This window comes from Toxotes jaculatrix, chromosome 14 (genome assembly GCF_017976425.1).
Source record: "Toxotes jaculatrix isolate fToxJac2 chromosome 14, fToxJac2.pri, whole genome shotgun sequence".
Classification (NCBI taxonomy): Eukaryota; Metazoa; Chordata; class Actinopteri; family Toxotidae; genus Toxotes; species Toxotes jaculatrix.
In genome coordinates, this window is record NC_054407.1 from 8,399,585 (window position 1) to 8,417,858 (window position 18,274).

An 18,274-nucleotide genomic window follows, 5' to 3' on the forward strand; every position below is an offset into this window, starting at 1 on the left:
TTGAAACATATCAGCTTGTCAGGAACCAATTTTTATTAATATCATTAATAATGTGTCATCAGCATCATCAATGAAATGAGTTAGTCTGTTTGAAGCAGAATCAAGTGTGCATTCATTGCCCTTCTTTTTCTTGATGAACACTTCAGTTCCACAAAGCGAGGAAGAAAAAGGAAGAAGGGGAGGAGGGGGGAGTCAAAGAGGGCAGGGACTGCAGTGAAGGAGGAAACGCAGGGAAAACGACGTCTGGCGGAGCAGGAATCTCCCCCTTCACTGGGATATGATTGGTTTTTCCCTTGTGCAAGAACAACAACAACAAAAAAAATCAAAACAAAAGAAATTCAAAATGGTGCTCTAAAAACAAAGATGAGAGAGGAAGAGGGGGATTGCTTGCTGGGATGTGGTGTTGGCTGTTGTGTTGTTGTTTTTTTTTTGTTTTTTTTGTTTGTTTGTTTTTTTTTTGTTCCATAAAGCCACGTTAGGATTTGATGCAGTCGTCGTCGTCAGAGGTCTGGCTGCTGCTACTGGTTTCGGATTCGGAGCCCTCCTCAACGTGCGCCTCCGCCACACTCCTCCAGGGGGTGAAGTGGAGGGTCACACCCCGCGCCCTCGGGAGAACCCCATTCCTCTGCATGCCGTTCCTCTTCAGCTGGTCACAGACACACAGACAATCAGTGTGTGAATGAGATGCCTTTTTTTTTTTCTATTCTCACTTTCAGTGTAGAAAGTTTAACCACTAACACTGATCAAATTATTAAGCCTTACTAATTAATTAGAGCTTTCCCCCCAGGTCTCACCTGTTCAGTTTTAGTCTGGAACTCTCTCAGCTCATCCTCCGTCAGAGGCAGGAAGTTGTCATCATTTTCTGGGTACTCCTGCCAGCCCATGGCCTTCAGCAACCTACACAAGCATAGTAATTTTCTGCTTAGTTGACTTCTGTGTGTGTGTGTTAGAGAGTGTGTGTGTATATAAGGCTGTTAGCAGTGTTACCTGTGCTCTGCCTCCAGGGAGCTGGACAGGTGTTCGGTATCTGAGTCACTGAGGGAGTAGGACAGACCATTCTCATGGCAGACTTCCTCGCCGTAGGCTTTGGGCTCTGGGGTGCTACTTTCACCCTGAGGAAAATTCACACAGCAAAAGAACACAATTCACAAATCTTCTATTTTGGGGGGAGGGGGGGGGTGGGGGTGTCCTGACGGCCTATAGTTATATCATACTCCTCTTCCTCCATATGTTTACCATCTGTTTTTATATCCTCTCCATTTAATGAGGACGCAAATGTCAAAATGTCAGAGAGTCTTCAAGGGGGTCAGATTTTGACTTTTTGTGCTGACTTCTACTTGCAGAGCATTAACATGTGGCAATTTGACAGTGCTCTGTCACACAACAGCGCTCACTGTCTAACAGAGCACTTTCTTATCTCTGCCAATACCTGTAACGTCTGTGCCATCCTGTGTCACGGTTTACGAAAGCGAGCCGAGCTCCTGCCTACCTCTCCCGACGTTCCCGGGCTGCTGCTTGTCGTCAGCTCTCCGGTGCCCTCGTCCTTCAGAGCTCGCAGGAACTCGCTCTTACGGTCCGGACCGCGGCGCATCAGTTTCAGCCTCGACGGGGCAATGTCTATGGGAGGAGTCGTGCTGGAAGGGTGCTGCAGGCGTGACGCGCACGAGGAGCAGGGAGAAGCCGTGAAGAGGAGAAAAGCGAGTTAACGTAATCTATCGGCTGTAAAATCCATTTGGACAGCAAAACTTCAAAGTAGGTCAACAATCTGCCAGATAAGGAATCAGAGCCAAATGTTCGCTGTAATCAAAAGTTTTAGATCTTGGCATTTGAGGCAGTTGCACACATGCCGCTCAGTGACACTTTCTAATGAATATTAAAGTTTATGACCATAGATAGACATTTTAATACACTGGAGAGGAGACAGAGCACACACACTGCTCCAAGGGAAAACTTAATGTGCGCAAGTGAGTAAGCATCTCAGTCAGCAACCACACTAACACATAATTACTATGTTAAGATCAAACCTGTCATTTACTTACACAGGGGTAAGCCAGCTACATACAGTATATCATGCATGGAGCTAAAGTATAAGAACAAAGAGTTCAACAGAGAGCTACACTGGAATTCTCTCCCTTGGCTCACTGTGCAGTTTAGTTTGTTAGTAATAAGTCTGAGTAAATTACATCATTAAAAATTTTTTTTTTATGTCTAAACGTCTGCTCTTCCTGTCTCGTCTTGACGTCCTCACCTCTTTTGGGGTGTTGTGCTGTGGTGCACTGACTGGGGTGCTGGGTTTGGCTGCAGAGACGGGGCTGGTGAAGACTGAATCTCGGCCTGGCATGTGGAGGCCAGACTTAGTGATTTCTCTACCACCGGATTTCCACTGGGTGCTCTGGAAGAGAGGACGTATAATGACTCTCTGTTCCAAACAAACTGGCGTGCAAATAACTGCTGCAGAGTGCAAAGCTGGATTTTTGTTAAATAAAAATGTGTGTGACTGGCCTATCTTGTTATCTCTGCTGAACAAAATAAATAAAGTCCTACTTTGGTGGGGGCCACAGCAGGTTTTGGGACCAGGTTCTTGTAGACACTGGAGCCTGCGATGGGTGCTTTGTTGCCGTTGGTTGGTAGGGCGCCAGCAGTGGCAAACCCCGCGGAGAAGGCTGTGCTGGGGTCCTCCTTGGAAACTTTCTTGATAACCAGCATTTTGGACACCATCTGTTTGCCACTAGGAGGGTTTTCTGAAACATAACCAGGACAATCAGAGGTGACATGTTACGCAGGTGAGGAGGAGAAACTGTTGAACAGATATTACGCTTTTAACCGTCTCCTGTTTATCCAAGAATTTAAAATGCAGACTGGGTGCTCTTACCCCACACTCCAGCATGTGGAGCCACTGCTCGCATCTGATTCCCAGGCTTTCCAGTTGTTTCAGGGTTGAGGGAAGGCTAAAGGACAAACAAGCATTTGCATTAAACACCATTACATTCAAATTTTGTATTTTCAAGCTGTGTTAACATCCTAAAGTCCATACGACAGAATAATGGGTCAGTACAGGAAAACTCTTGTAATAAACAAGAGTTTGGCAACAATTTCCATTTATGTCCAGAGAATTTAAAGTAAAAATATGTCAGCAGTTTTGACTTTTTGGGATTAGGTGCACCATGAACAGTCTCTACTATTTTCCCAAAAATGAAGGCTTCATTTAGAACCGGCTGCATTCTTTGTTCAGCAGTTCAAATAGCTTTTCTGTTGACTTAAGGTGTCTTATCTTCTGAAAGAGCTTTGTCACTGAAGAACTATGCCAAGGTCAGTGGCATGCTTTGTGGAAAAAAAAAAAAAAAAATCCAGGAAGGCTGTCTACTCACAAAGTCCTCTTCCACAAACTTCAGCTTGTCTTCCTTGCTGTCTTTGCGTTCCTCGTTGGGAAACTTGTCCTGGTACGAGGTGCCCTTGCGGGGATGGAAGTTACCATTGCGCTGCCGGTGCCCCCCCTGCCTGTCCCTGTCGCCTCCTCCCCGTTTGGGGTGGCGTCCCTGGTGGTGGTGGCCGTCCTGAGCACCCCGCGGAGCTCCGTGCCAGCTGGGAGTTTCCTTCCAACACGAGCCCCCTGCCAACCCACCATGTCCTCCTTTGGCCACCCCCGAGTCCACTGAGTCATGTCTCAGAAGCAGAGAGGGCTGCTGCCATCCGTCACCTCCAAAGAGAACGAATATAAAGAATTTATAAGAATGATGTAATTATGCTTTAGTAGGTGCAGAACAACTCTTTCTCTTATAACTTCCTGAAATAACATCTGAACACCCTCGGTCTCTGTCAGTCCTAAACAGCATGTCAGCTGAGACTTAGTACTATTTTCAATGTGAAAACACAAAGCAGGTGTGGGACTAAAAAGAGAAAAAAAAAGTAGAAGTAGAAGTAAATACATTTTTGACTGAGACTCTGTAACCACTCACAGGGTAACTTATTCTTTAAAATAAAATCTCAAATGAGAAATGTGAAACCTTTGAAAATAGTCGAACTCATGATGAGGTTGATTCTAATCCACAACACAACAAATATCCATTAGTTAAAGAACTGAATTCCTTCATGTGAACAGAAAATGTCTTAAGCACTTATTACTTCATCTACTTCGTGGATAAGTGACATTATATGGACATACTGCTGTGCAGTTTAGCAGGGTGAACCTTACGCTACTGTGGTAATACGAGAAGCCAGAGAGGAAGCTACAGGAATCACAACCAGGTTCCCTAACAGCCTCCACCCAAAGACCTACAGGGTTCAAAAAACAATTACTGACTGAACAGATCAGGCAAATACTTTACTGTCAATTTCCTAAAATTAACCTACACCAGCAGTTAGAGTCACAGCTACTGGGAGAAAAACTTTCGAGGAAGAGCTGGAGATTTTACTCAACATGTCTGACTGGCACCACAAACCTAAAGCCTGCAGAGATACATAAAGCTTTCTGGCTTTCTGTTTTCCCCAGGTGAGAGCTGAGCAATGGCTGAGGGAATGGAGAGACAACAATGAAGACACCCCTAGGACTGTAGTACAAATGGGTGAACAACCTGTCAAACAGGTATCTTAACTGGCCAAAGATTACTGCTTGGACCTGGGACTGAACTTTGCCACTACACCTGATTGCATCCTGGTAGTAGACCTGATCACCGGCACATAACCTTTCACCCGCAGCTTTCATCAACACCGAAGATACAAAGGCAGCTGAACTAACTCCAAAGAGGAAAGAACAAAGCAAAGGCCATATATGTCATGTATAAGAAAACCTCAAAAGAAGACAGGACTCCAACGCCACCTGTCTGCTGTTTACAATGCTGTTACAACGCCATCATCTCCATCACCGTCTTCTGAGCAGGTGGCCTCAATTACGTCCTTCTGCACTACAGGGACCTCATTCAGCACAGTCGCTTTATTTGGCATAATTGGTTTAATGTCTGATACAAAACCAACATCGTTCCCATCCTGAAAGCTTAATAAAACGTCCTGTCTAGTATGTAAAAGAAGAGACCATTAAAGAAAAAAACTATTTCCACAGCACTGCACTAAATCAGCACTACAGTGGTAGAGTTTCATTATTTCTGCTCATGCTCTCACAGTTGCTTTTCTTTACACTGTTAAACTCAGTAACAGCAGTAAAAAGGATAAGACTGAGAGGACAGCTGGTCCACAGTGTTACCTGCTGGAGCACGCAGGGAGCCGTTGTTGAAGAAACCATCAGAGGAGTTGTGGCGGCGGCGGCTTACAGCGGTTCTGCCGTCTCTGTGGTGGTGGGGCTCGCCTTGTTTGTCGAGGTTGGCAGCAGGGGACTGGCAGGAGGACAGAGAGGGGACGATGTTAGAAAAGTGGGACTCTACACAGAGATGGTGGGCAATTATAAGCACGCATCTTAGCACTGAAAACTACAAAAAAAAAAAAAAAAAGAAACTGCAATTATCCTCAGATCATTTTTCATGTTATTCTTTTATCCCAAACTTTATCTTGTCCTTGTGTAGAAACTGAGATTAGCATAAATCCTGTCCATGCTCGAGTTCCTCACTTATTCCTTGAGAAAATCTAAAGAACCCTAAGTCAAAGTGTCAGTGTAGGGATCTATTCTGAGCCCCGAATTATTATAAGAAATGTGCTGCTGTGGAAGCCAATAAGATCAGGAAAACACAGTGTTCGTGGTCCTGAAAACGGTAAATCCTGACGTCACAGCACCAACTCACCCGCGTGTTGGACAACGTTGACTGACATGGCTCAGTTCTATCTGAATCATTTCCTTGTCATCAGCTGAGGTTCAAAGCTCAAATCAGATTGCATTCTTCAGCCTGTCCCTGCAAGCGTCATCTCAAGGAATCTTTTTTATAACTTCCACAGACAATCCTCAGCAATATAACACAGAAAAAACCCTACAGTAAGAGAATAAACTGTAGCTCCAACCGTGGCAAGAGTATCCAGACTAATCCCAGAAGGCAAATGACACTGAGGTAAAGCCATGTGTCAGCAGGACAGTTACTTGCACTTGGTTTCTCTGTCTTGACCCTTGATTTCACAGACAGGCCACTAAGCTGGGCAACCTCCTGACTCACAGATTACACTGAGCTCCAGGCAGAAACACACTCACAGTCTCAGATAGACAGTCAGACAGCTTAGAGGGTTTTTAAAGGAAGGACAAAAATCAATCTAATCGTTCCTCTCACATCCACCCTTCCTCCTTTAAAAAAAAAAAAAGGCCCATGTAAATTTAGTAATGCCCGAATACAAAAAAATCCATTAAAACTTCCATTAAATCCTCCACCAGCATCTTCAGCTGTCACATGCTGTTATTTAAAACTGCTTCCTTTCTTGTTTCAATCTTTTTCATAACGGTACACAATGCCTAGGTGACCCTCTGCTGAACCACGTGCTGAATGAACTGTCAGTCCCCTGAGGGTGACGCTGACTACACAAACGCACACTCTTACACTCAGGTGTACAGACACACACTCACTCAAAGGCACGATTCTGACAGTTATGCTTTCAAGCTTTGTCGAGCTCCAGTAATCTCCTAGCACACACTCAAATACATAAAGTACATTCACACTCACACTCTCATACACACACACAGACACACACCTTGGCAGGCTGGGGTGTGGAGAAGTTAAGCCAGGCAGGGACAAAGTCATGCTGCGCCATTTAGGTCCAGTGTTTCCGGTCAGTGGATCGAGGCATCAAACCTCATGGCCAGGATCTAACGAGAGAAACGAACGGCAGGAAAAACAGATTTAATGTTCAGCTTCGGAAAAATTTCAAGAGCAGTAACATGACTCTCTGACACTCAGTCAAAATTCCCTTTCATGCCCATCTATCTTTGATTTCATGTCATCTCTTTCAAATGTGGTGTCTGCCAGCGGTTATTTAGAAATTCACTGCGTAAAGGTCTCCCACAAGACAAGTCAAAAAGAGGCCTATTCTTAGCAGAAAACAACAAAGCTTGACTTGCTGCAGCTGTGCCTATGAAGCTGATAACCGGTTGACAGCCTGGATGGAAAATATCTTGTGCAGCATAATACAAGTATTATTTTTCGATGTGTGTGTGTAACTCATCATGCTGAATTTAGCAAATCTCTCTATTTTGACTTTAAAACCATTTCTGAGCAGAAAATTAACACCTGTTACCCGCAAAGTGTTGACAAATGACTTGTTATGGACCACATAACAGTAAGTGATTTCCTGGCCACTGAGAACAATCATGCATGTCTGCCCAAACCAAGACAGCAAGGTGAAGCTTTATCTTTACCCCAGAGTCTGTGGCTCTGAAGTCCTCTGCCTCCTCTCTCAGTCCGGCTGGGCTCGGTTCCTCAGGCCTGTTGGCACTGATCACAGTGTGTGTGCACTGACAGACAGGGAGCAGCACACTGACCACACCCTCTCCACCTCCGCCAGGACAGCACAGCCCCTTTCCCCAGAGGCAGATCCCTTCGTCCAGGGTGAAACACTGGGAGAGGAGTCAGAAGGTTGCAGGAATGATCTGGAATGGTGATCCAGAGAACTGGCCAAGCAGGAAGTAGAGTTTAAAACGGAAGTGCAGAGGTCTACAAGGGACCGTTTTTCCTCCTTGAACCAGATTCCCAAGCAGCTCCTGCTCCGGTCGCGTGAATTCTGAGCGTTACTGTTTCCAGTCCGGGTAACTTTTTCTCCCAGGCAGACTGAATTCTTCTCTAATTCATTTGAACCATTTGCTCTTATTATCAGGAGTAAAACTCAAAACCTGAACGGACTTTATGCTGATTGGCAAAACAAACTGATTTGACAGGTGATTTGTCCCAACGGTGAGGAAGAGCCAGGCTGTCTTATTCTTAATATAAGGGAGCAGTCTGTGAAAGTTGTCTGCCCTGAAACATGGACAGCAGTTTGTGTAGCAGTTCCACTTCGACACCAGATGGGGGGGAAAAAAGAGACAGGCGTTTTCCTGCCACACTGTGTGCCAGTATGTTTTTGTGTCGACTCACCTTTTACCGAATCATTTTAAGATCTACTTAAACGCATGCAGAAAAGAAAAATGTGTTCAGAGACAGTCTTTTATTGGCAATGGAGGTAACTGAAAACCACTGCTCACCTCATTAAAGTGGTGAAAAGACTGTCAGAGCTTTGAAGAAAATAGTGCTCAAAGGTTCAAAGTCACATGACAATGAAGGAAGCAAAACCCTATGTTACATCGCCGTCATTTTCAGTTTTGGTTAGTGAAACAGAGGTGCTGCTGAATGATGCATTATAATGCCGTTTTTATCTTTGTATGTTTTAATATCACATTTGTAAGATGCCCATTTAATTATCTGCCGTTTTTTGACTGAAGCAGATATAAGGTGTAGCTCTGATTTCATAGATATGCAAGCTCAAAAGCTAAACAAAGGTCTTCCACAAGCCAAAAGGTTTTCGTGTCATGTGATGCACAGGAGTCCATTAACAACAATTTGTCCAAAAAAAATGTAAAAAAAAAAAAAGTCCTCAAGACCGCTCAATCAACTTGTTCTCTGGGCGGAAAAAAATGAAAGTTGAAAAACAGCATGCGTTCAAAATTTGTCAAGTGGGTCTTTCCTTTCCTTCTTGAATTAGTTTTTCCTCACACAGGAAGTTTCAGTGTAGTTTTCGGTTTTCTTCCTGATGGATCAGGGATATTTGCACAGGAACAGACTGGACCTGCATTAAACAAAGATGGTATTAGCTTCAATCAGAATAAAATAAAAATCATCTCAAAGCTCCAGGTTCAAAAGTACACACACAGAGCTGCCATTTTATTAAGTACACCTAGCTTAACTGATTAATACAACAGTCCGGCAATTAACCCTACTTTTATGAACAGTGCAGTGCTGATGAGGTGATAGTGAACTTTACATAAGCTTGTGATGTTGAATTGTATTGTTAAGTGTTTCTAATATTTAGTCTATCCTCCATGATGGAAACAGTTTGGACAAAACATTGCTGAAAATATAAGAAAACTTCTCAGTACAAGGTAACAAAATCCAACAGCATCACAAACTACAGCTTCCAAAAATAATCATATAAATAAAAAACAATAACCAAAGTTGAATCAGCTCCTCACTAAAACAGATTTATTGTAGGGCTGAGTGTATAATGGTATTCCAAAACAGAGAAATTAAGCTTGTATCAATAATTTCCTTCATTTCTTTGTACCCGTGTTACTGCAAATAGTTACAAGGGATGTCAGATATTATGAAATATACTCCTATTTTGCTGAATACTCTTGTTAAACCCCAAAATAGCTTCCAATTCAAGAGACAACCACTGCCTTCAACGAAACTGCTTCTGACACTTCAAATACATTCTGAGGGGAAAATCATGACTCAGTGATCTCAGCACCATTTCATGCTGAAAGCCGGCTCCTTTATAAAATTGTGTCGGCTTTGGTAAATGAAATATTTATACCAGTGTAAAAATAACTTGAACACTTTCTTCCTCGGTGCCTCTCCGCAGACTGCTGCGCATCTAAACAGGCCTGGAAATGTGTGTAATACTGGATGAAACTGGGGTTTACTATCTGAGTCTTGAGTCACACACCTTTCTCAAACACTCGTTATAACACAGCTTAACACAAAAACAAAAATAAACCCTTTACGCACGGACTCGGAGCTACCATTGACTCGTTAACGTATCCCCGCTGAACTATTACATAATAGCTCAACATCAATGAGTTTACCACGGATACGGGTTACAATATGCAGCACAGACATTTACATCACTGTCACAACAATGCTCACATGGATGACTGCTAGGTATCTGAAATACTGCGAAGTTTGGAAAGTGCCCTGTTTAACGTTAATACAGATCGTGGGAAACCCATATGTCCACAAACACTGCAGCAAACCAATTCAACACAGTAACGTTACAGGCACGTTTCACCAAGCTAACTAGCTGAGTAATACTGTGGATTAAAGTGCATCGAAATAATTTAAGACGCAAACAGCTCGCTAGTTAACGTTACTCACTAACTAATAACATTATCAGATCTGTCCTAACTCTGCTGCTAGCTAACTCTACTCAGTTAACTGGGGTTAACGTTAGCGTAGCAACTGTTAGCTAAAGCTGGCGCTACCTAGCCTGTTAAGTAGCCCACGAAACCTGCTAGGCAGTTGAAATGAATTAGTACAGTTAGGGGGTTTAGCAAAGTAAAAATGCATTTAATATGCTTATTGTGGCTAAAACTGTCTATTTAAGCAACTGTCGCGAACATACAATAGAGGTAAACAGACCTGGCTTCGTTGGAACAACACAGTTTCAAAATGGCTACCTTAACAGCGGCAGCACACATTTATCAGCTTGCTAAGTGCTAGCGAGCTAACTTGCTGTGTTTCATGACGATACCATGTACCTTCTCCAGAGCAAGATAGCCTCCGATGGACAGTGGTTCAAATATGCATGAAATGTGCAAACACCGACAAGATCGAACTTTTTGGCGACTATGAACCTCTTACTAATACGGCTATTGATGTTTGTTTGGGTTTTCGGAGCGCTTACCACTGGCGCTGGCACTGAGGGTTTCGAACAGCCTCAACGGTGCTGCGTTCAAGTTCTGTCATGATTATGCAACTCAGTGAGGTTCCAGTGTGTTGTTAGTGATGAACTGGCAAAACAGTGCAGCTTCTATACAATACTGTTCTATTTAACCCAAACAACGTGGTAATATTTGAAATTTTAACATCATATTTAAAAAAAATCTTAGAGCACGGTGTTAGTAGCACGTATAGCGGGGTTTTGAATTCTTGAATATAACTTAATACCTCCTCCGCCACCGTCAGCCAAACCAGTCGATATCAGACCCCGTCTCATTCAGTTTGAGAGGTCTGAGAACATGAGGAGAAAGGCATTTAATCGAGCATCGATAGAATGGCAGCCAGCAAACGACCTTAAGTTTAGCTAGTAAACGTGAACTTTGCAACTATTAACCATATATCATTGTGCCCGTGGTGGCCTTGGCAAGCCGCTGGATGACAGACAATTAAAGGGTAACGTTTAGAAAACTGCAGCACCTGTGGGTTACAGGTTATTACAGTAGGATAGCTCTGTATTGCATCAGTTTGAGCGAGTGGCTATAAGAGGTTGTACGCTAGCTGTTTGTAGCACCATCATTAGCCAAGAACCAAATAGTTAGAAATTCCAACGTGCGTGTGCTATGGACAGAATTTTATTACTAACTGATTACATGTCTTTTTCAGATTTAAAATGTTTAGATTTGCAGCTGGAAGACGCATAATTCCCGGGGTAAGACGAAAATAAAATGTGACTTGATCAGTACAGTTTGCTTATTAATGAATGCAGAGGTTCTCCTATGTGTCAGCAGTATATGGAAGAATAAGAAGTCACTGTGTATATGCACTTGTATGCTTATTATGTTCTCAGGTTTCAGCATGGAGATGCCCTCAACAGATAACAGCAGCAAACAGCTCAACAAAAGCTCAGCTGCTGTTTCACTCTCAGGCCTCCTCAGTGTTAAAACCATCCAGAGCAGCTTCCACCAACAGGTTGCTTAGCATCAGGCCCGTGAGCTGGCATGCATCCCGTCTCTGCCACGGGGATTCAGGAGGCACCTCAGACAGAGGAAACACCAAGGAGGGCTTCAGTTTAAGGGCCCTCACACAGGCTCCCAAACCAGCTCTGTACCTTGGTTTCTCTGGGCTCATCCCCTTCTTGTCTGCCCCTCTCTTGATGGCTGCCACACAGTCCTTCTACCCTGAAGTGGCATATGCACAAGTCGTCTACGGAGCCTCTATAGTCTCCTTCCTTGGAGGTGCCCACTGGGGGTTTGCCATCCCTGCTGGTAGTCCAGCTCAGCCAGACTGGATGAACTTGGGCAACAGCGTGGTGCCTTCGCTTGTGGCCTGGTTGGCGCTGCTTTGCAGGGACAATATTGCAGAGGGAGCCCTGGTAGTTATCATGGGACTGGGTCTATCACTGCATTATGACCTGACCCTTCTGCCTGGATACCCTGCCTGGTTCAAAGCCATGAGAACTGTCCTCACTCTGGTTGCCACCTTCTCATTGGTGGCTACACTAACAATTAAGAAATTCTGTCCTGAGAAGAAGATCAAAGAGATTCAGAACTGATTTAAGAGGACAGTCTGTACTTTGATGGACTTAATTAATTAAAGGAAGCAAAACCCTTAATTAAAAATGTAAAATTAAGTGAAGATGTGAAGACAGCCTGGTTTGTTCACAGCAATAATTTTGTAACATATGTAATATTTTTGTGGGAGACTATCCACCTATAAATATCATCTAGAAAATAAATAAGAGCAGTTTTAAAAGTTTCAAAATAGGGACAGAAATGTGACTTGTGAGGATCTACATTAGCAGACATTGGCAGAAGTTGAATTAAACATTCATTATTTAACAGAAAACATTTGTAGATTTATATTCTTTGCTGTGAAAAGTACAAACAAAATGTATCTTACCTGAAAAAGATTATTAAAATACATCAGTTTTACATGTGCAAATTTGAGACAGTGGATTAATAACTGGTAATATTTGCATATTTTTCCATTGTTGTCCAACTGCAGACGGATACATGTCAAACCACAGTCAAATGCATGGGAAATGTCCCACAGTTTGTGAGATGCAGTCTTAAGTAAATGACAGTGACAATGTAAGTTCATTTCAAACTCAGCACACACACCAGCTTTTATGATCTTTATTAAATATGAAACGCAAACAATAAAAGATATAATTACTGTTCTATTATAATTATAATATTAATATTATGTCCTTTGCAAAGGGATAACAGTACAAGATAGGCAATACTGTTATTGTGCAACACCTTAATCTGATATGCGCTATTGTGACAGAATCCAAAGAGGAAACTAACAGTACTTAGCGTAAACAAGGTAAACACATTTCTAAACACGTGCAATGTCAATTATTGTCATGTGTCTCAATATTAGAAGGATGAAATGCAAATTTTTTGTCATTTCACACATTAGCAGTGTGTGAAATGAACTGTATTCTCTCCCTTGGATTTAAGTGTAAATAGTGACAAAGAGGCACCAGTATTTACAGTATCATACATACAAAAAAAATCCAGTGGAAACTGAGTGATCACTGCACTGGTGTAACAACAACAGTGGTGAGCTATTCAAGTCCATATTTATTTACAGAACTCTCTAACCATTAAAGTTGGTTCCATTATCAAATAGGCTCAAAGTGGTTTGATATATTATCCAAGTAGCAAAGCACACACCTCAAACATTCCTCTAAGGAAAAATAAAAAGAGAACAAACTAAAGAACAGTGCTTTAACATCTCAGCCTAGAATAGTATTCACAGTCCCTACAGGACTTTGACACTTAACTCTGCTTAACTGCGGTCAATCAAAAATAGAATCCTCTGCTGTGAAAAAATTATCCTCATAATCAGTATAGCTTTGTCTTCTAATGCACAAGAGGGGAAAAAAAGTGTTGTCCCCTCTAACATTCTTGTAAAAATCAAGAAACACATGAGCCATGTAACAGTGTTAATGGAAGCAGTTTTGGCAGTTTTCCAGTTGCAGATCTGCTGTCAATGGACGTCAAATGTTAAGGACCAAAAAACGGAAAATGTGTATATGTATAGATAACACCGATGATCATGTGAAAGCCAACATGAGACAAAAACACACTTTTGTGTTTTTTAAGGTGCAGCTTCTCATTAGTTCATGTAGTTTTGGGATGATTCAGGGGCTGATGTGAATGGTCACAGTTCGAATCTGAACATTCCTGTGTATCAGAGCACAGCCAGCCCTCCGTCGCAGCGGCTGGTGATCATGTTGCCGACCTCAGTCCAGGTATCCAGGTGAGGGTCGTAGATTTCCACAGAGTCCACTGTCACCGGGGCAGAGAAGTCTCTGCTGGCAGCCCTGCCCCCGACGGCGTACAACAGCCCGTTAACTGCTGACACAGACACGCCTGCACGTGCAGTAGACATTGGGGCCACCTCTACCCATTTTTCCTGACAGACAAGTAAAGAGATGCAGAGAATGTTAGACTGAAATAAAAATTATTTTCTTAGACCTCAAGATATCGAGTGTCTTTAGTGACACTTTACCTCTTCAGGACAATATTTCTCCACTGTCTCCAGTGCACCCAGTGCCTCATTCCAGCCACCCACTGCATAAATGCAGTTATTGAGGCAGGCGACGCCCACATAAGCCCGACGTGTGACCATGACCGGCAGGGCACTCCATCTACGGGAGATGGGATCGTACACCTCGGCTGAACGCAGCTCCATCCCTTCATCGCTGATCCCTCCGATCACGTAAATGAACCCTGGTAAGAAACAAAGACATTAGGTTCAGAGTTGCTCAAATGAGTGTCCAAGTGTTGATGCTATATGCTAGAGAAATACTGAAATTAAAGGGGGGTCCAGAGGAATTTACAGTTATAATTCCAATACTATTTATTGTTAGAGTACATTGTCTCTGCTACCTGAGAAATCTGTTGAGGGTTCTTACAACTTCCACCTGATTATATCCATTAAAAAAGAGAGAAGCACACACCTTGTAGCTCACAGCATCCAAAGTAGTAACGAGGAACTGCCATGCTGCCGATGACCTCCCACTTGTTCTCCTCTGGGTCATATCGTTCCATTGTCTTCCCGATCTCAGAGCCAATCCAACCACCTAAAGAAGCACAGGACAGTATAATGATCAGGTGACATTTTCCCAGTCATAACCCAAGATGCTGGTTATGACTTATGGATTTAATTACACTCACTGAGTTATTTGTGATCATTTCACTAAATTATTTTATTGGACTTATCAAACTTGCCATTTTATGTTGCTATATAGGTGAGATTCTGTCAGCTATTACAGTCAACTGATTATCACCTGTGAAATCAATGGAGAGCCCTTTTAAAACTATTCTACAAGCTTGTGCTGTATGTATTTTGGTTAAACATGGTGCTATTGTTACTCTGATATTTACCGAGTGCATACAGAGCTCCGTGGCAGGGGCAGACGCCAACTCCACAGCGAGGAAAGTTCAGAGATGCTACAGCGGCCCACTGCTTAGTCACTGGGTCATATCTCTCTGTGCAGTCAAAAATCATTGAGTCTTTCTCCCCTAGCAAAAAAAAAAAGTCACAGTTAGGCTGATTATTATGCAGGTTATTTTGTTTTTTGTTACAGAGCACAACCTCAGCTCTCTCACCTCCCACCACGTAGATCATACCCTCCAGGACTGCAACCCCCAGACCGCTGCGGGCCTGATGAAGGGATGATACGGTGGTCCAGTACTGGTTGAAGGTGTCAAAGCGCTCCACACAACTCAACGCCCGGCTGTCACTCCAGCGGCCGCCCTGCAACCGAGTGTAACCTCCTGACAAGTCAAGGTCAGAGATTAAGTGACATTTAGTTATTGGAAAATCACAGGGGATGTTTTCATTTTAACTGTCAAACATTCACCAAAATCCATCACAAACTATGTTTATATGCTGAAACAGAAGGTTTGATACAGAACCTATGGCATAGAGGTATTTCCTGGCTTTTCTTCTGGGTCTCATCTTGGCTGGCTGTAGCTGACTGTACATCTTATTTTCTTTGGGAGACTTTGTGACTTCTGTGTATTCCTTCAGCAGAGTCTGCAGTGCCACCCTCAGGCTGAAGTCAGTAATACCTTAGTAGAAAGAAAATGGCAAAACTGGATTATTGTTAGGGTGCGGTTTCAAGATATCCTTAATGCTGTTTTCAATTTTTTTTTAAATTATGAAATATAAGTAAAAAAGAGTGTAAAATATAAAAGTGGAATGTAAATTTTCATACTTTTCTTACCCTCTATGTACTTGAACAGTCTCTGTGGGGAAAGCAGAGGGAAGCGGACTGGTTCCAACACCTCCACTACATATTTTTTCCTCTTTGCCACATCTTGGAGAACCCAGTCCATGGCTGCAGTGAATACCTGGTACTCATCTTCTATTCTCAGCTCCTCACTTCGCAGCAGCCTCACCAACTGATCCTTCAACAGAGCCCTGAATTCATCTGTAACACACACCTAAAGGGAAGGTGATGAACAAGGGAACGTTTAGGCAGTAAAACTTGAAAATTACAATGCGAGTTGAAGCATTTTAAGCGACAGAAATGATACAAACACCATGCTGATAAGATGTTGACTGTTTGACTGTGCCTTTAAGTAGGGACAGAAAAAGAAAAGATTTCATGTACATCTCGCTTTAATCTACAAGAGAAACACATGAGGAATTTTAATACAGTGCCTCTTGTGTAATTATACCTCCAGAAAGTGAACATGGATGTAGTTCTCAGTGAACTCCAGCATGTCCATGCAGGCAATCTGCTCCAAGAACTGAAAGATGCCTACACAGTTGGATGGGTCCATGTGGCCCTTGAGAAATTCTCCACAGACAGACACCACCTCGTTTAATTGCAGCATGTCTGCTGCAACCATCAGCTCCTGAACGTTCTCCACTGTCACACTGATCACACCTGATAAGACAGTGTACACACTGACACTGATAAAATGGTACAAAATCACTTATGGAACATGAAAATTAATTTATTTATGGAATATGAAAATATCAGGATCAATGCAAACCTGTGTATATGAAGTCCAGCAAAACCTCAAAGACTTCGGTCTCCACACCAAGGATCTGCACCTCCTCTTTATCAGCCTCCCTCATCCCTCCAGAGAACAAGGCAGAGAAGTACGGGCTGCTGGCAGCAAGAACCAGCCGGTGGACCCTGAAGACTCTGCTGCCGACCTTCAGGCCCACATCGCAGAAGTCGGTGCGAAGCCGCATTTTGTTCATCTGGGCCAGGATGAGTCTGGCATAGCGGTCTGAGGCCAGCAGAGCCTGTTCAGATCCCTGTGTTGCCATGGCAGCTGCAGCATCACCGCCACCACCACCACCACCACAACCAGGGGATGCTGACAAAGACATGGAGGACATGGCAGCTGGGGCAGGACCGTGTTACCATGGAGACCAGTATCCCCCAAACCCTCCTCTCTAGAGAGTCTCAGCACAAAACAGGCCTGAAAGACACATGAGCTGACCGCATAAACACCACAACACACAGAGAGTCACATCTGACTGTTGTGTAACAACGAAGAACTCAGCAAGTAGTACCAGCAAGTAATGAACGATAAACCCATTATGGGTGCCCGTCTTGACTGCCCCGTGGTAAAGCACCCTGGAGCAGTCAAATGTAAGTAACTTTCCACCTGACTGTTACTGTATTATCTGCATCTCTATATCTACCTCCCGTCGCCGTTAGCCAGCCATGCTAGCCAACAGACAGCTCACCAGGGTGGATTCTGTTATCATATTTAGCCGTAAACTGGCCAACTGACACCAGACAGCTCGGCTACTAAACCAACCCCTACCCAGACTGTCCACTCCCAGAGAATTACGAAGATGTATACAAAAACTATACAGTTTTAACTGCAACTTACCCATGAGTTTACTGATGAGGATGCAGGCGACTTCCGTCGCCGTGCAGACTGACAATCCTTTTTCCAGGATCGACTGCACCGGTCTGGCAGTTGAAGGTCCAGCCATAACTAATCAATTCCCGTTTAGCATTTAGCAATTTAGCATTTTCGGTGATTTTGTATCGTTAGTGGCCTCTGTTTTCTCGAAGGCATGGCTTATTTAGTTTTATTTTGATTATTCTATGTAATTTTACTGGTTTTGAGCTCTTAACTTGGGAATGCACGTCAGGCACGTTACATTATTCAACGCCAGATGGCAGTGTTGCCTTTGAGCAAGCAGCTAAACAAATGGAAGACCTTGACAACAAACCACAGAAACCTACCATGTAAATTATCATAGTATTCTTACCATGTCAGCCCCCAGCAGAATGGTAATTTTAGATGTAGCTGTCCTCCAATGTGTTGGCTGCAAACTATTCCACTGGAGGCTTAACCAAGCCAACAACCCAGCCTACTCTTAGACAGTGGCAATGGGTAGTCCGGTTTGTTTTAATCAGTAGCTTTGTATCAAATTAGTTTAAATATTATGTTGGAAACCTGTTATTACATTCAGAACTCTAGCACTGCTTGTGCTCATTAGACCGGCCTGGTCCACTGAACTGAGTTGAAAAAGGCCTCTGAACTGCACCCAGAAATATCTGGGTTAATAACTGTAACATCCAACAAGATTATGTGTCACACACTTGAAATACAAGTCCTGTAACATCTGTCACTGGACTTGTATTTCTGGCTATTTAAATGTGTCACTCAGAGTTAAGCAGCCAGTGTTGTGCTAGAAAATATCTGGTGGCACCAACGTTG

At 43.2% G+C, this 18,274-nt stretch overlaps 3 protein-coding genes across 8 annotated transcripts; 1 reads left to right on the forward strand and 2 right to left on the reverse strand.

Annotated features, from left to right (window-relative positions):
* gpbp1l1 (GC-rich promoter binding protein 1-like 1) lies at positions 1–10,560 on the reverse strand. 3 transcript variants are annotated; one of them, XM_041055491.1, is made up of 12 exons: positions 10,519–10,560; positions 7,283–8,682; positions 6,619–6,733; positions 5,198–5,327; positions 3,369–3,697; positions 2,873–2,948; positions 2,545–2,741; positions 2,249–2,392; positions 1,490–1,645; positions 988–1,112; positions 795–897; positions 1–646 (listed from the first exon to the last, which is right to left on the reverse strand). In XM_041055491.1, exons 3-12 carry the CDS (start codon positions 6,676–6,678, stop codon positions 476–478), a joined length of 1,491 nt encoding a protein of 496 aa, XP_040911425.1. In that variant the 5' UTR covers positions 6,679–6,733; positions 7,283–8,682; positions 10,519–10,560; the 3' UTR covers positions 1–475. The 3 variants fall into 3 exon arrangements, with proteins under 3 accessions (XP_040911425.1, XP_040911423.1, XP_040911424.1); XM_041055489.1 differs by lacking the exon at positions 10,519–10,560 and adding an exon at positions 10,373–10,512; XM_041055490.1 differs by lacking the exon at positions 10,519–10,560 and adding an exon at positions 10,254–10,512.
* Positions 10,561–10,869: 309 nt separating this feature from the next.
* On the forward strand, positions 10,870–12,581 carry LOC121193677 (transmembrane protein 69-like). The gene is made up of 3 exons (XM_041056107.1): positions 10,870–11,006; positions 11,217–11,262; positions 11,401–12,581. Exons 2-3 carry the CDS (start codon positions 11,224–11,226, stop codon positions 12,103–12,105), a joined length of 744 nt encoding a protein of 247 aa, XP_040912041.1. The 5' UTR covers positions 10,870–11,006; positions 11,217–11,223; the 3' UTR covers positions 12,106–12,581.
* An 87-nt stretch (positions 12,582–12,668) lies between these two features.
* Positions 12,669–17,534, reverse strand: LOC121193675 (intracisternal A particle-promoted polypeptide). 4 transcript variants are annotated; one of them, XM_041056106.1, is made up of 10 exons: positions 17,435–17,534; positions 16,577–16,909; positions 16,256–16,467; positions 15,799–16,018; positions 15,488–15,643; positions 15,179–15,346; positions 14,954–15,091; positions 14,527–14,649; positions 14,076–14,296; positions 12,669–13,979 (listed from the first exon to the last, which is right to left on the reverse strand). In XM_041056106.1, the coding sequence occupies exons 1-10, from the start codon at positions 17,436–17,438 to the stop codon at positions 13,755–13,757; spliced, it is 1,800 nt and encodes a 599-aa protein (XP_040912040.1). In that variant the 5' UTR covers positions 17,439–17,534; the 3' UTR covers positions 12,669–13,754. The 4 variants fall into 4 exon arrangements, with proteins under 4 accessions (XP_040912040.1, XP_040912038.1, XP_040912039.1 ...); XM_041056104.1 differs by having other exon boundaries at positions 16,577–17,014; positions 17,435–17,482; XM_041056105.1 differs by having other exon boundaries at positions 16,577–17,030; positions 17,435–17,465.
* Between the last annotated feature and the right edge of the window lie 740 nt (positions 17,535–18,274).

Bases quoted from the DNA above. Each gene is read 5' to 3' on its own strand.
- gpbp1l1 (XM_041055491.1), bottom strand. From the start codon at position 6,678: ATGGCGCAGCATGACTTTGTCCCTGCCTGGCTTAACTTCTCCACACCC. The intron at 5,328-6,618 runs GTGTGTGTCTGT...TCCTCCTGCCAG, and splicing joins CCACACCCCAGCCTGCCAAG to TCCCCTGCTGCCAACCTCGA. The intron at 2,742-2,872 runs GTAAGAGCACCC...GTTATGTTTCAG, and splicing joins TCCACATGCTGGAGTGTGGG to AAAACCCTCCTAGTGGCAAA.
- LOC121193677 (XM_041056107.1), top strand. From the start codon at position 11,224: ATGTTTAGATTTGCAGCTGGAAGACGCATAATTCCCGGG. The intron at 11,263-11,400 runs GTAAGACGAAAA...TTATGTTCTCAG, and splicing joins GAAGACGCATAATTCCCGGG to GTTTCAGCATGGAGATGCCC.
- LOC121193675 (XM_041056104.1), bottom strand. From the start codon at position 16,931: ATGTCCTCCATGTCTTTGTCAGCATCCCCTGGTTGTGGTGGTGGTGGT. The intron at 16,019-16,255 runs GTATAATTACAC...CCTTCCCTTTAG, and splicing joins TCCATGTTCACTTTCTGGAG to GTGTGTGTTACAGATGAATT. The intron at 14,650-14,953 runs GTAAATATCAGA...GTGCTTCTTTAG, and splicing joins CGGAGCTCTGTATGCACTCG to GTGGTTGGATTGGCTCTGAG.